Raw genomic sequence first — 16,599 nt, forward strand, 5'->3', positions numbered from 1 at the left:
AACGGACAAGCACAGAGAGGACTTGAAAATTCCTATTTAAAAAAAAAAACAGCTGTTGGGGGGGTGGGGGGGAGAAAAAAGAACAACAAACTGAAACCTAGAATGCGTTATTAATTATTAGCATTAGTTTGGTTGTATCTTAATTTATTCACATTGGTTTTTGGTTGCACTGATTAGCCCTGCCCCTCCTCAGCCCCCCCCTCCTGGTGTTAAACAACTTGATCCACTGAATGAGGGGAGCAGCGATGGAAACTAAAACCCACCAGCAGCAGGAGTTGGTTTCTCTGTGCTTTGCCATTGCTGTTCCACAGGAAAAAAGAGCAAGGAGAATCAGTAGTGGCTGATAAGAGATGTTGGAGAGGAGGGAGAGGTGATAATGAACCTGAAATGGTGTTTGGAAGGGAGGGGAGATGCTGTTGTAACAGTGATCCAGCTCAGATTGCTTGCATGGCTGCTGAGGGGTTTATTCCACCTCGAGGTGGGACACAAAGCTCTGCAGCTCGAAGGGAGGCCTCTGTAAAGACTGCATAGCAGTCACAGGACGGAGGCAGCTGCTCTGAGGTGAAGACAATCCCTATTGAACACAGCCTGAAGCCACCAAAGTGCGGTCAGAGCTCACACCTGGGGCTGTGCAGTGCCCTGCAGGGATGCATGGAGTCTTCTCCCAGCTCAGAAAGTACAACTCAGTGCTTCAGTGCTCCTGCTGGTCAGGGCAATCCAGGGAAGGTGAGGGGGTGTGTGTGTATGGAGGAACAGAACCACCCCAAGGGTTCCACTTCACCATCGTGGCCTTTATAATGAACACTGGGTCACTCTGAGACCAGAGAGCAGGCAGACCCCCCCCTAAGGACACACAGCTGCCACTTTAGGGTGACCCATCCTATTCTGGAGCATTTTATATTGCACCAATGGGGCAGCACAGCACTCAAGACACACACTGCTGCTCTCTCCCTTCTCCCCTCTCCCTTTTACCCCATTACTTCTCTTCCTTTAGGCAACTCAAAGCAGATTTCAGTGCTCACATATGGACACATCAGAGCCCACTTTGGGACAGGCAGGAGCACAGGGACCCCCCCCCCCAACCTCATCCCACCCTGCACTCTGTGGGGCACATCTACAGACACAGCTACCTACATCCAGCACACTACAACTAAACTCACACCAGCAACAGACAACAAACGAGCACGAGCAGCTGTAAAACCAGAATTGGGGGACGGGCTGGGTTTTTTTCTTAAATACTCGAGTTAAAAAAGAAAAGAACGACCTAAAAAAAGAAGATTTCAAACCAAAAAAAAGAACCAACAACAAAAAAAAAAGCCCCCGAAATCCCTTTTAAAAAGCAAATATTTGCAGCTTCACCCTCTTGTTCTGGTAAGAAAAATACTGTCTTGAAATGAAAATGAGCATCTTTTAACACAGTGCTCCCCCCCCTCCCTCCCACCCCCCCCCAAATGTAAACAATATACAAAACGCTCACGTGAAACGAAGTTACGATACCTGGGCAACACAGCATTAAGGGAGAAAATGGCATTTCCTTACTGCAATACACACAGCGACTCAACCAGGGGCAGAGCTGAAGCCACAACCCAGTTCAGCCCTAGTATGAGCAGATAACACAGCTCAGTGCCTGCAGCTCGTTGACTCCCCTCCCTCCTCCCCCCCTTCTTCCCTCCCCCATTTCCTCTTCTTTTATATTATTACTTTATAAATACATGATTTAAAGACTTATCGGTTTAAAGGAGCTCCTCGCTGCCCAGCAGAGCAGCAAAAGCTCTTGGGGCCCAAAAGCTGCAGCTCCAATGGAGACTCTTTAAAACTGGCAAGAATAAAAAGCGATGGATTGTGTTTTTAATTCCTAACGGGTAGTAAACGTTTAAGTGCTTATTTTCTTCCTTTCAAAGAGCACAGCAACCACAGCACGATGCCCACAGCACGGCTGTGCCCTCCCATCTTCCCCCCTATTTCAAGTGTTCTCTCAGCTGTACTCATTCTGAAGCTGCCCCACCTCATAGAGAACCACCCACAAATGACCACAAAGGCTCCTATCCCTCTGTGATAGGGTCCCTCTGTGATAGGGTCCCTCTATGACCCCCCCATATGGTCGTTTCTGATGCTGTGAGTGCCCTATTTACAATGCGCCTCTATGGGCTGAAGCTCGAGGCCCTTCTGTCCCCTTTTAAGCTGAGAGCGGTGGCAGCCACGCTGCCCGTATCCCACAGCAGAGCCAGGAGCCCTTGGGAACACAGCTGGGATGCAATGAGCACCAGAGATTCCCCCCCCCCCCAAAAAAAAGGAGTGAGCCCTGCAGGGTGTTACAGCACGGGGCAGACATCCCCCAAAGAGCTTCATCCCGAAACAAAGGCATATGTGAAAACAGTTCAAGGCAGATAAGCAAAACGCGTTGAGACGGCGAGTTTCGGTCAAGATGCTGAATCCTGCTGAGAAAGGAAATGAAGGAAGGAACCCCAAAATCCATCAGTGTTGTGAAGTGCTGAGAATGGAGCCCACAGAAGCCTCACAGCCAAAGGTGGGGGGGGATGATGTTTAGTCACATCAATCAGCTCCAATAGGGGGTGAATGGGGGGGTCTGGTGCAAGCGCTGAGTGTTGCCATCCTTCCATACTGCTCAGAGAGGAGCACACGGCCACAGCTCACATCACCATGGCAAAAAACAAAGGCAGAAAATCCACAATCCTCCATCAGGAAGAGAATCCAAGCACGTCCGCTGCAGACCGAGTGGATGAGGAAGACACAACGTTAGCCGGATTTAACACTGAACTGCAGACAACGAAGCTACAAACCAAAGAGACACAGCGACTCCCAACTGCTGTGCAAAGGGGAAAGGTTCCACGTAGTCAGTTGTTATCCCACATGTAACAGGGACGCAGAGCTTTGCTGCTTTGTCCTTTAACATCCTCACAGCTGCCCAATGCACAGCACGCCGGGTCCGAGCACATCACCACCATCTGATGCTGCTCCTCACGTTGCTTTGTCAGGCTCCGGGAGCAAACAAACACCTCCCTGTTTGTGATCATCTTTGGTAGATGTTCATTTCCCCTCAAATCTTTCTTGTAAATCGAGTGCAGATACAAAAGAAAACAACAACCCCCCCCCATAAAGAAAACCCCACAATGTTTTTGTTACTTAAATTACCCCAAAAGATATCAAGTGTCCCAGTCTGAATTCACCCAAAGTCCAGCGACTCCTCCTTATCACTGTAACATCTTCCATCCTTCAGATGGCAATTGATTTTCCTTCCAATTCTTAGCACGAGGGAAGTGAAAGGGCTTGCGGGTCTTTCTTGTAAAGACAACTTGATGATAATTAATTAACTAATTAATTTAAAAAAGAAGAAAGCAGTTTGTGGCATCAGGCACTGCTTAACTCCAATGAAGGTAAGCTCAAGTAACCCCTCTTCCCCCCCCTACCTCACATCCCATCCCTGGGAGTCCCTTAGTCAGACAGGAGGAATCACCATCAGGAAGAGCAGTGCTGCAAACAATGCACTTTTCTTGTTTTAAAAAGCCCTCAAATTGATGTCTGGGCACTTCTGTAACAAAACACACCCCCCTCCCACCCCCTCCCTTATACCCTCCCCTTTCTTTTTCTCCCACCTGGTTGATGTGGGTTGTTGGAGGGTGCACCAAAAATGCTGTTTTCTCTGAAGTCACGCAGTGCCACACACTCGCTCTCACTCACTCACTCACTCACTCACTCACTCACTCACTCACACCCCACATGCTGCTACAGAGTCTGTTTTAGTGTCACAGGCTGCGTTCTCCGCTGGGAAGTAGCCCCTCTTCTCTTCGTGTTCCTCCGAAGGCTGAAGATGACTATGTCAGGATATTGGACATAAATTCATTGAAGCGTTTGGAGTACTGCTCCGGGTTCACGGTGGAGATCTCAGCCCCAGCCTACAAGGCAGACAGGAGAGAGGAGTCACAACAGCCACCCTGCATGCAGAGCTGACAGTGGGGCACAGCAGGGAGGACACAGCAGGGAGCACTGCCTGGCTCTGCAGGGAGAGACCCACAACAGAATCTGCTTACTAGGAAAAGCCAACAGCTGGAGAAAGCTGGGAAGGTCCCCAAGGAAAATGGTTTGAGCTCCAGCTGTGTTCTGCTGCAAACTACTGAGTCAGAGCTTTGGAGCCGTTCCCTTATGGGTCAGAGATGTGGAAATAGTGCAAACTCCAACACCCCATTGAACTGGGATTTCTTGGAGCCCTTTTGGGAAGTTCAGAGTCGGTGCCTGTGAACAGGTCTGGCTGCAGGGAGGGAGCAGGGCACCGTGCCTGCCTGCATCAAGAGCATTCCTGCCCCACCAGGCTGCTGCTGCCATGCAGGGAACTCAGATGAGTGAGGGAAGGGCTGCTCTTGGATGTGGCAACACCGGACAACATCCAGACTGGCACATCAGGAAGCACCACACACACACAAACAGACATGCAGGCAAAGCAGAAGCCCCAAAGCCCACCCTCCCTGCAGGGATCAGGCTGCTTACCCCATGTTTCACTGTTTTGGCAGCATGTGCAGCTTTCTTCTTTGCATCGTATGGCGTAAGAATGTCTATAATGGCCATGAAGTACACTTCCTTCTTGGGGGCACCTAGCAAGGCAAGAGAGTTGCTAGCACACCCTGAGCTGTCGGCAAAGCCCAGTTACGTCCCCCTCCCTTGAGAAACAGCAGATCTGCTTTGATGCAAACAGCAGAGAAAGCGAGGCAGGGGGGAAGCTCTGGAATAGCAGAGAAGAATAAGTGGAAACTGCACACCAGAGACACACACACGCAATGTGAACACTGCTGCTCCTCAAGCATCACTTCCAACATTCAAACTCACACCACCTGCAGGCAGGGACAGCACAGGAGAGAGACTCAGGAGAGTTTCTCTCTCTCTATGGACAGTCCTCCATTCCCTTTAGCTCACACAGACCACAGGATGCCTCCTCTGCCCTCCACACCTTCAAGGCAACACCCCACAATACTCACTGTCGTGGCTTTTCATGGCGTAGACATCAACAGAAGGATCAAACTCTCCGGGCCCAAAGAAACGAGGGTAATTGAGGAGATTGCCAGGGCTGTCTGGGGGGGTTCCATACGAGGAGATGGGGTTGCCTCCGAGACCATCATTCTCACACTCTTCATCCTCTGCCCGATCCTCCACTTCCATCTCTTCCTGCTCTGCTCGGTCAACATCGTGGATCCCAACCAGCAGGCTATAGTCCATAATCTTCAGCTGAGCTAAGAACTGGGAGAAAGAAATGAGTGTGAGTAATGTGAGATCACGAGTCCTGCCCCATTCTCCTGGTATCGCCCTAAGGGCACGCAGCATTTAAACCCATATTAGTCCCCACAGAACCTATGTGGGAGCTCCAAGCTGTGCCCTCAGCCATGGGTATAATCCTAGCATTCCCTACCTCCACATCCCGCTTCAGCTTCTCCAGGAAGTTCTTTTTGCTCTCTTCCCCAACGTGCAGCTTCTGTCCCTCATTCAAGAAGTCGTTGTCCTTGAATGTTGGCAGGTCCTTGGCCTGGAACAAAAATCCTGTGTCAGATTCCCAAACCTGGACCCTCCTCGTGGCCACAGCGCACAATGATCCTTCAGCAACACACCCATAGCTCAGCATGGGGCAGCATCTGTTCATAAGGCCTCATCCCAGCCACTAATTAGGAAAAGGCAGCAGGCAGAGCACAGCGTTTGTCAATGAGTCTGTATAACTCCATGCTTCCCTTCATACCCTGAGAACAGCACAACTTTAAGGACTGCTGGGGAAAGAAGTGCTGCAGACTGAATGCTTGGCAGCTGGGCTCCGGCCCAACCAGCTCCAAGAATAGAAATGCATCCTGTTGGTCTCTGCCTGGGGTCTGGGGAACTGGAAACAAAACTCTTCTATCCCAAAAGACTTGAAGTAAAAAAGAACTTAAAACTGCTGTTTGGAGGAGCTGAGGATTTCTCAGGGATATGAGAGAACACACAAACCCCTCAGCGCGACTGGGAGCTCAATTATATTGTCCTTAGAATGACATATGAGCATGGTGGCTTTATATAGATCTCATATGAATGGTCTGAGACAAACTGCATACGCAGAAAAAGCTGGAGACTAAACAGGCAACGAGCCAGGGACGTTTGGGCACCACGAAGCCGGGCCTCAATGCCAAAGCTCTTGGAGCAAATGGAACTTCCTTTGCTCGCGCCAGGGATTAATTTTAGTTGAGCTGTAGCAGACTTGACTCCGGAGCCTCAAACCTGCAAAGCTCACGTGCAGAAAGGTACCAATTCAACAGGACTTTGCATGACAACGTCAAAGCTGAGGTTTTGCAGGGGCAGAACTCTCCAGTTGTAAGTTCCCCTCATGGCAACAGAAGCCTGATTTACAAACAGGCTGAGACGTGCCAAGAATCCGAGTAGGTCTGGTTTATAGAAGCAGCTGTTGCAAAAGCAAACTGCTGACCTGACTCAGTTTGATACAATGGGGGGGGGTGTGTTGCACAAATGTGGGCTTTGCTACGTGTGGAATTGTGGCCCCAGAGGTTCCCCCTCTCACTGTAATAAAGCACCACTTCTCCCTGTTCATTACAGGGAGCAGCCTGGCGGGTGGGATGGGAGCAATGTACCACGCAGGGCCTGCTCTGTTTCCCCTGCTCAGAACCCATTTGGAAGAGGGAGGTCAGCTGGATCCCACCAACAGCAGGAGGAAGGGATGGTCTGTACCTTCTCCTTATCGCTTGCTTCCCTGGACACTGTTGAGCCCTAGAAAAAGAAGGAAGAGAACGTTGCTGCATTCCCAAGGAACTGATTGAAACCATTTAATTAATGCCTAAGACAGTTCCAGACCTCCCTGGTGCAATGCATTCCCCTTGGGATAGGGGAACAGAATGACATTTGAATCCTAAGTCCCACACAAAGCCCCCAAAACCCAACCCTGCACAAAAAGCAAAGCCCAGGACCCTCTCATGCAGAGGTTACAGAGACCACCCCTCACCCTGCTGGGCTCCCTGCTCCCACCCTCACCTTCAGGTCGTATTTTCGGTGCACTGTCAGCCTGTGGCTGAAGACGTTTCTGGTAACCACCATGTAGGTTTCCACTCCATCCACGGTGAGCCGGTACATGCCAAGGAACTGGGGCAGAAGGGTGTTCCCATGGCACTCCACTATGAACTGCAGGGAAGCAGGAAGGGAAGGGCAGAGAAAAGACAGCACTGTCACACAACACCCATTGCTGATGGGACACAAGCTCAGTAAGAAGCTGATAGGGAAGCTTCCAGTTCCAGCCATCTAACACCAATGAGAAAGGAAAGGAGGCTTGCAAATGGCTCTTAGCATCTCAAGAATAGCCAGCTGGGGCACTCTAAGATGTTTACAGCCCTCAGCTAAGATAGAGCATCTCACTGTGTGCAAGCCCAGCCTGCTGTAATAGGCCAAGTGTGCACTCCAACCACCTGGTCACAGCAGTGCGAGTCTGCTGCTGGCAGCATCTAACATCACCTCTTCGGTTACATGGGAGTGCAGATGGACTGGAAGATAACACAGGCAACAGCAGAACACTTCCAGCTGTGTCATCTGCCTCCTCTTCCTTGCTGCACGCAGCTCCGTCCTCCCCCTGGTCCCTTCACTAAGTCTAATTCAAAGCATTGAATTAGCATCGTGTTCACAGGTCTCAGGTAACAGCAATCCATAATTCATTGCTGTAAGGGACAGGGTGAGCGGTGAAGGACTCACAAGATGCTCCCAAAGCATGTGCCACTTCCCCTGCAGGGCTGCAGACTCACCATACCTGGTGGTACTTCTTTAAGATGTTGTGCATCTCTGCTACGTCCTCACTCGACACGGCCTTAATGACAAACCTCCTGTCGTAGGTGGTCAGGAACCGGGCCCCACATCGGCCCTGGCTGTCGCTGTTCACTGGGGCACTTCGTGTCACCGAGTTCTGAAGGAAAGAAGAAAATTGTGTGGAGGAGAGGCAGGAGCTGCCACCTCCTTGGTCTCAGAAAGCAGCTGGGAGCACCTCCACAGCCTGGCTCTGTCAGCAGATCCCATGGATAACACCAAGGGTTAAATAAAACTGGAAAAAAATGAATGAAAACAGCAACATTTTCCATGTTCAGCAATTCTTTACAGGTCATCCTGAAAGCAAAACCCACCCTCGGCCCAATCAGATGAGAAGGACTGCAGCCACAAACAGCTCGGCAGCATCCACCTTTATATCCCCATCTCCACCCTTAGCAACAAAACACTGCAGCTTCTCATCACACCTTCAAATCCAAAGCTCCCCAACTGCAGCACCTCCATCACCTGCACCCATTCAGAAGCCATTTTGTCACCCACCACTACAGGCTCGAACCATCTCCTGGTTGCAAGCAGATGGGGAGAGAGCTGAGCTCTGGAACACAACGGCACTGACATCTAACAGTGGTCTTCAGCTCAAGGTGGATGCCCATAGCAGGATGCCAGGGCCGGGCAGTGCACTCTGTGATGTGTTTTATAGCTGTTTGTGGCTCCATTCCTCCCACCCTTGGGCTCTATAAGGAGTGGACACCAGAGGGAGCCTGCTCTGCTGCAGACACATGCAGGCAAGCAGAGTCTGCTGCAAAGAGGGATTTACCAGGCAATGCTGCAAGCAAGAGAGCTTTCCTTTCAGAAGGAAGCATTTAAAGCCTTTAAAACTTTAATGAAGCAGGGGAACAACTCTGCTCCTGCCAACGGCTTTAGAAACCATCAGGAAAATAAAAGCAAACAAAAAGAAACCTCACTGCTCGCTGACGTTTGCAAACGGGTCCGTGCTGCAAGGTTTAATCAGCCCTCACCTCAAAACCACAGAGCATTTCATGGAGTGGAGATGGGAAGCAGAAATTGCGACCACATATGGACATTACCAAACTCACAGCCCTCAGGTTTACTTAATTCCCTTCCTGTCATTCCCACCTCCTCCTCCAGTGCTGGGTGTTATGTTTAGCATCCTGGCTCGGCTCCCGCTCCAGCCATCGTGTTTTACCCACCTGAATTCAGCTCAATGAATGTGTTCTGCTTCCTGCTCTAGCTAGGAGCTTCCAACAGCCATACTGCTCTGCTCGAGGTGGGAGAAGCAATCCTTCATCCCCTCGGTCTGGGAAGAAGGGGTGGAAGAAAGGATGCAGGCACTGCACTTTGTGCTATGCAGAACCAGATCACTGTTATCCCCCAGTCCCTGCCTGCCTGCAGCCATCTGCTGCCTCCTATTCCATGCCCAGACTGAGCTCTCACCTTTTCACCCTGCAATTGCCCACTGCTTGGCCTGGAGAGATCCATCCCACTGCTGGGAGCCCTCATAACAATGGGAAACCCATACATACCATGACCACAAACCCTTATAAACCATAAAAAAACACCTGCATTGCAGATTCTCCCCCAGGTTGGTTATTTCATCACAGAGAAATGAGTTGGGACAGCAAGGAGAGGAAAAAAAAGGGTACCTGGTAGTCCTGGTCATCGATCCCAAACCTTTCCCGGAGGTTTCGGAACACCAGAGGACAGTACTCCTTAAATTTAAAGCGACTTGGTAAGTTTTCCCTATAGAAAAGCAGAAGAAAGATTCCTGTCAGTGATCAGCTTATGAAATCAAACAGGTCCTTCCCAAACCTCACTGCTAACACTGCAGGGATCCCCCAGCACAGCTCTCTAAGCATTCACCCTCATTAGCACTGCTTGCTTCTTTGGATGCCTACAACCCACAGAAGCAGAGTTAAGGGTAAGTTGTGAGGCACTCACTTGTTGAACAGATGATTGTCCACCTTGATCTTACTGTAGGCTTTAAAATCATCAGGCATCAACATGACAGGGACGGGAACGTTGCTGAGTTCATTGATCTGCAAGAAAAAAAGGAAATTGAGACACAAAACCCAAACTCTGCTGTCCTGCATTTACCACCAATGGGTTCATGGAGATTCTGAGTGCCCCAGAAGCTGTTTTGGAAGCAATATAACCCAACAGGCTTTCAGAACACCTTGCAGTATTGAAGGAACCTGGTGAATGCTGTGGCTTTAAGCCATAGAAGCAGCTTATTCAGCCCAGCACACGGTGGTACCCCCAGCTCTTCCATCTCATCACCCAGGATGCAGCCCAGAAAGGACACAAAAGCTGCTATTACTTCACCTATAGGTTTGTTATAAAATCACCTCGTCAGCCAACCTCTCAGCTGCCCAGCATCAGCCAGCACAGATGGGGGAGCAGAGCACAGCACAGCTCCCCTGCAGACACTGCTCCTCTGTTTGCCGTCTCCTGCTGCTCTTATCCCACCTTCCCAAAGGGGTGAGTCACTCCACAAGGTTGTTTTTGCTCCTCAGTCACGCGTGGCGGCCACAGGAACACAGTGAAAGCAGGAGAATGAATGTTGGTTCAGCTGCTGATGTATAGATCAGCTCACACTGCAGCAGTGGAAGCAGCTGCAGTAAGGAACGCGTGCCTGGGCTGCCCCAGCCACACAGCACAGCCAGGATGTACAGAGCAGATCACTGTCACACCAAGCAGTTAACACTGGAGGGACCATAACAATGGCCTGGGTTGCAAAGGACCACCAATAACCATCCAGTTCCAACCCCCTGCTATATGCAGGGTCACCAACCACCAGACCAGGCTGCTCAGAGCCACATCCAGCCTGGGAATGGAGCCAACCATGCCAGCAGCTTGGCTTGGCTGGGAGCAAGGCTTGCATTGTGCCCCAGCACCCAAACCCAGGCAGCTCAAGGCACTCCCAGCACACACATGGCATTTTCCTGCCTCCAGGGGATGGGGCCCAAATGATAAACCCAAGGAAGCAGGTTCTGCTTTGGTTCTGCTTCAGGTTTCCTCCTCTTGCACTCTTATGCACCCAAAGGTGCTGCCACATCTCTAGCAGGGAGGTGCAAGAAGGCATAAGGGAACCACGATGCATGACATGCTGCTCTGTGCAGGTGCTGGGGATGTCGTGGCTCTGCAGATGCACGGTGAGCTGTCTGGTACGCAAGCTGAGCCTTCCACAGGTGGGTGTTCATCACATCCTGTCCCCATCGTTACCAATGGGAAAACAGAGCAGATTTCACAAACGTCAGACTGGGTAGAAAGAGACACACACACACACGGCAAGGAGAAAAGATGACTATTTTCAGACACAGCCATCCCACACAACAGATAAAGCGGAAAGTAAAGCAGCCCCTGCTCTGCTCACAGCACAGCCCTGCACAGCAGCAGCACTAAGGAGCATCAAGCACCACCACAAAGTGCTTTGGGGTGCATGGAAATGCCTCACCAGTGAATAACACCACCGGCTTCCCATTGCTTGCAGAATGAAGTAGGAAAGCTGGAACCTGGCTCTGCAACAGGCTCAGTGCTGCATGGAGCTGCAATGGGAGTGATGGGGAGAACCCCCAGCCCCACACTGAGCTCCTGCTGCCAGGTGAAGGGGGGCAAGAGAAAACAGCTCATTCTGCACCATTACTGCTGTCTGACAGCAGGGGAAGCCCGGCAGCACAGCTCTGCACACTCTCAGCTCTCTTTTCAAATGCTGGGAAGGCACAAACAAGCTGTTATCAGCTCCTTCCAGTGTGGAGGAAGGGTGCTGAGACAGAGAGGGAACAGCAGCTCGGAGATTTTTCCTCTCCCTGCCAGAAATGCAGACAGAGATGGTAGCAAAGTGAGATGTCACGACGTCTCCTCATGTCCTCATTTCTGCCAAAGCAGAAACCTCAAAGCAAATGTTGGACCTGTTGCGAGCTTCCTGACAGGCAGAAATAGTGCCAGGCTGCCTCGTCTCCTTTAAAAGATGCTCTCATGCTTCCCAATGTAAAACAGCCAAAGAAATCCCCCTTGCTGAAGCCTCTCCCCCCTTCCAGCTGCATACAGGGGATGCTTTGGGATTCCTGAGCTGGAGGAGACAGGGGTAGAAAGGAGTTGCTTTCCCATAGAGCTCCATAGGGTTCATCTCCTGGTGGAGTCTGAGCAGCTGCTGAGAGCAATGCAACCAACACCAAGCACACGTTGTTGGCTCTTTCACCTTCTCCCCAGGGAGAGGCGTGCAGAGGGAGATTATAAATAGCAGAGTGTGTCTGTGTGTATTTATGCTACAGGAGGCAAGGTCGCAGCAAGGTGCCCTGCAGAGAGGTGCCCAGCACTGCCTGTGTCCCATAGACACACCTGGAGCTCTTTAAGTCCCCTTTGGAACCAGTGCTGCCCCTCAGGATGGGCAGAGAGCTCAGGTCAGGTTCTTTGTTTGGAGGAGGCAGCAGCAGCCAGTTCCCCATCAGCATCACCTCTATGCAGGCTGCTTACAAAGGAGCCTCAGGACACCAGGAGCCTTCCATTCCCCAGCATAGATCTGGAAGTACCACTAAGGAGCGCATTGTGACACCAATTAGCATCAGTAAACTGATGGGAGCATGAAATTTCTTTACTAACCTATCTGCTCTCAGGGGTTCTTTACAATAAAATCACTTTGCTCCTCTTGATGCCATCCAGCCCTTCATCTCAGAGTGTTCTGTATGGTGGAAGTTTGCAGTACTCCAGGGCAGAAGAGAACAGACATACAGCAATAATCACTTTAACACAGAGCAAAGCAGCAAAACTCTGCAACACAGGAGAGTTAGGGGGAAAAAATGCTATTTTCCATGAACCAGAGTGGGATTAATCAGTATGGGAGCTAACAGAACCTCCACGCAATGCTGGGACATGGGTGAATCTTGCAGCTTCTATGGGTGCTCCAGGGACACCAGCATGCATTAAGACAATGAAAAGCAGCCCTGATTGAGAGCAAACACCTCTTCAAAGCATGTTGGAGCCTGCAGGACAGTACAGTGAGGGTACAGGGGGGGACAACACATCCTCCATCACCACAAGGTGCCTGGAGTTGGGCTTTAATAGAAGGCCCTGGGATGTAGAAGCTTAGAGCCAGCACGATCCATGGTTAACACTGGTGCTCATCACCACTACTGCCATATGCTGTGCTCTCCAGAGGTCAATTAGAGCCAGGGCAGACAGAAAGGCCAAACACACACACACAGCTTCCTCTTCTCCAGCACCTGATTTACAGCAATTCAGCATTTGATACGTGGCAGATGCTGCTCCGGGTTCGAGTTAACATGGCAACACCAAAAACCAACGCTGCGGAGAAGGGAGAAGCGTGCTGCAAATCCCAATGCTGCTCTTTGCCTTGAATACTAACGAGCTTCACGTTGTGCTGCCTGGCATCACTCCTGCAGGTCCTGGGAGAGCAGCAAGAGCTGCAGCAGCAACCAGAGCCCACAGGGCAGACCTACAGTGCCAACAGAGATCTGCCCTTCTTAAGCAGGATGGCATTATTTAAGGCCATCCCCAGCACAGTGGGACCAGCAGCCCTCTCCATCCCAGCACATCACCCAGTCGGTGCCTTACAACCATTTCCATGGTTTCCTGAGCATCAAACAACAGCGCTGCCTTCACCCCGGTGCTTTCCGAGATGGCTGCTCCCATCCCAGCACCACCCAACCTTCCCTCTGCCATCAGAGAGCTCCATGTGGAGCATCACACCACGGAGCTGCACCGCCTCCCCCAGCACCATGACAACAGCAGACACAGCAAAGCTTCCCCAGGAGGCTGCTGAGTTTCACATTGCAGGTTAGGAGCTCACAGAAAGCACTGCAAACCCAAACGTGAACCCCTATGACTCTATTTGCTCCTATCCACACGAGTTCCCCCAGCTCCTCTCCCCCATACATGGCTTTCTGACTCCTGGTTTGGCTGTTGGGAGTGATACCACCCACGTCCAGCCGTATTTCAGCAGCCACAGCCTCACCCATGTGATGCTCTGAGCTCTGGGACAGCATAGAGCCAGCTCACAGCTCACATAGAAACACTCAGAATGGGTGTTCCATAAGCTCTGCACTAACAGCACAGCTCTGATCCTCTCCAGACCATCGCTGCCTGTACACGCACCAGCTGCTTGCAAGCTTGTTTAAACACAAGGCAGGGCTGAGCTGCTGCCAGACTCTGCTTAATGGACCCAGGGGAATTTCTTTCAGTCTGCAGAGATGGTGGATTGCATCGAATGGTTGGTTGTATGTTGGGATTTATCCACGATAAAAGTTCATCTCGACCAGCGGCGTTTCTGATGGCTTCAATGTCTGCTTCTCTTTGGAATGCTGTGCACCAGAAACCAAACGTGAAACAAACCCTAACAGATTCCTGCTAAGGTTCAATGGCTCTCATAGAAACACCCATCAGCTGCCCGGAGTCGTTTTGCTTGAAGGACGTAAAGCAAATCCACCTTCTATATGAGCAGGGCACCCAGCAGCATCTCTCGGGAGCAGAGAGGGATGAGCAGCTGCTCGTTGTGTTGAGCAAACACAAATAGTTTGGCTCACAGCCTGCCCAGCTCCAACCCCACTGCAAACCGAGCTGCAGGAATGGGAGCTGGGGAATCCCTGCACCGAGGATAGAGGGGGGAGGAGGTCACAGCTGAGATGTTCTCCACCCTTTTCCAGCTCCTTGGGATACGGTCCTGGTTTCTGGTAGCAGCTCCTTCCCAACGTGCACCCGACACCGTGGACGCAGATAGCCAGGAGAACTATCAGCTTGCAGGAATATTTCAATGCCGAGCGCTCCCAAAGTTACAGGCCCTGATCCAGAGCCTAAAAAAGACTCCAGGCTGCCCCGCCAGCCGTAGATGAAGGCGAGCTGGCAGCCAGCAGCCTTAAGAGGCCACAAATGAAAGAGAAAAGCCCCAACAGCTTCAATGCTTCCTAAGGGCATCGCTGATCAAAGCCTGCTTCAACTCATTGCTCTGCTTCCCGGGTGAGGAGCAGCAAGGATTGGGAACGTCCTTTGGCTCGGAGAGACAACAGTGCTGAACTACATTCAGAAGATTCAACTCCATCATCAGGCATATAGGGATAAGGTTATAAGAATATAAGGTATGAAGGTATAAGGTTATAAGGAATGTAACCTGATTTTTCCCAAAGCTTTGTTTATTCCTGCAAAAGCTCAACCCAGAGAACCAAAGGGATCCAGGAAACACCCTCCAAGCCAAAGCACAAGCAAATGCCTTTGAGCCTGAAGGTGTGTTAATTGAGGAAGGGATTGAGGTTGCTTAAGTTTAACCACCTGAACATCATCTGTTACCCACATCCAAGGGAAGGCAGTGCTCCCTTCCAGCCTATGCCAGGGAGGAAAGAGAGGGTTCCAAAGGAAGGGAGAAGGGTGGTTTTAGGAAGCTCCAATGGAGCTGGGCTGCAGTGCTGAGCCATTCCCAGCTCCATCCTGGGGCTTCAGGGGGAAACTCAGGAACACACAGATGTGATAACACCAGCAAAGATGGGAATCAAAGCACATCAAGGTTGGGTAAAATGGGCCCAGTGCTGCGGGATGGAGCTGTGGGACATAACGCTGCCCCCAGGGCCCATCACCAGCCCAATCACTGAGATATGACCATGGGACATAAGACTAGAGGTTGGTGATAGGGGTGTCCTGGGGGGCTGCCCCCAGCTAAGCAAGCCTGGACCACAGCATCCTATGGAAGGGCCATTATCCCAAATGGCATCGGGGAAACCGGGCAGAGGGATGCTGGGGGGGCAGAGCCCTGGGGAAAGGTTGTGGTGGGATGGGGGTGGGATGGAAGGGGCAGCGGGGGAGGGGGCTGAAGGGGGTTCCCTTCGAGGCCCTATAGCAGGCAGGGCGCTGGGATGAAGGCGCTGGGATGATGGTGCTGGGATGAAGGCTCTGCCCAAGGGGAGGGATGGAGGGAGATGGAGGGATATAGGGGGGGGATCCGATCGCTGCTCACCGTATGGTTGGCCCCCCACATGAGGACGCTGAGCAGCGGTTCCGAGGCCCGGAACAGTTTCACCTTCTGACACACGAAATGTTTCTTCTTGGTTTTGGTTTTACTGGCGCTCAGAACCGAACCCAACGTCGTTCCTCCGCCTCCTCCAGCCGCAGCTCCCCCAGCACAATTCGAGGCCATGGCGGCCTCCTATCGGCCCCTCAGCTCCCCCCCTACCAGCTCCTCCTCATGGCACAGCCCGGCTCGCAGCGGTTCCGACCGCTTCTATCACCCCCTTTGGACCGGTTCGGTCCCTCCGTTCCCACCTGGTTCCGTCCCGTCCCCGCCTCCCTCCCTCCCTCCCCCCTTTCCCCGCCCCTGCGGCGCTTCGCTCCACCGCCGGCCGAGCGACCCGGGGCCGCTCTGAGGAGGTGCCAAGATGGCGGAGGGCGGAGGAGGAGAGAGCGGGGATGTACCATCATCGCGTCCCACGGGGGGGGAGACGGGGGATAAAGCGTGACACCGTAGCGTCAAGCAGCGGTTCTCTCCACCTCAGAGTGAGGAGGAGAGTATAGTATCACAACAGACCCCAAATCCCGAGCGGAACCGGCTGGAACGACGGGCTAAATAAGAGGGAATGGGGAAATAAAGGCATCTCCCTCCCCCTCTGCCCTGAAATGGTCTCGCCCACCCGGTGTGACGTAGCCTCCCAGGCCACGCCCCTTTCTGAATGAGCCAATAAGCGCCGAGGCGGCTGGAATTATGAATGGAGCGCTGAGCGCGTCACTGGCGCCTCTTAAAGGGACCGCAGCAACAAGCTCCGAGCACTGAGACTCAGTCAACCCCATTGGCAACGA

The 16,599-nt window shown here is 51.9% G+C and overlaps 1 protein-coding gene across 2 annotated transcripts; it reads right to left on the reverse strand.

The window, feature by feature from the left end:
- Window positions 1-1,826: 1,826 nt before the first annotated feature.
- PIP4K2B (phosphatidylinositol-5-phosphate 4-kinase type 2 beta) lies at window positions 1,827-16,208 on the reverse strand. Of its 2 annotated transcripts, XM_015885722.3 has the most exons (10): window positions 15,764-16,208; window positions 9,745-9,842; window positions 9,450-9,546; window positions 7,775-7,927; window positions 7,012-7,158; window positions 6,712-6,750; window positions 5,417-5,530; window positions 4,989-5,247; window positions 4,504-4,607; window positions 1,827-3,914 (listed from the first exon to the last, which is right to left on the reverse strand). In XM_015885722.3, the coding sequence occupies exons 1-10, from the start codon at window positions 15,941-15,943 to the stop codon at window positions 3,834-3,836; spliced, it is 1,272 nt and encodes a 423-aa protein (XP_015741208.2). In that variant the 5' UTR covers window positions 15,944-16,208; the 3' UTR covers window positions 1,827-3,833. The 2 variants fall into 2 exon arrangements, with proteins under 2 accessions (XP_015741208.2, XP_015741210.2); XM_015885724.3 differs by lacking the exon at window positions 4,504-4,607 and having other exon boundaries at window positions 3,494-3,914.
- Between the last annotated feature and the right edge of the window lie 391 nt (window positions 16,209-16,599).

This window comes from Coturnix japonica, unplaced genomic scaffold (assembly GCF_054131305.1).
Source record: "Coturnix japonica strain WE unplaced genomic scaffold, WE-NBRP24 Scf049, whole genome shotgun sequence".
Taxonomy (NCBI): Eukaryota; Metazoa; Chordata; class Aves; order Galliformes; family Phasianidae; genus Coturnix; species Coturnix japonica.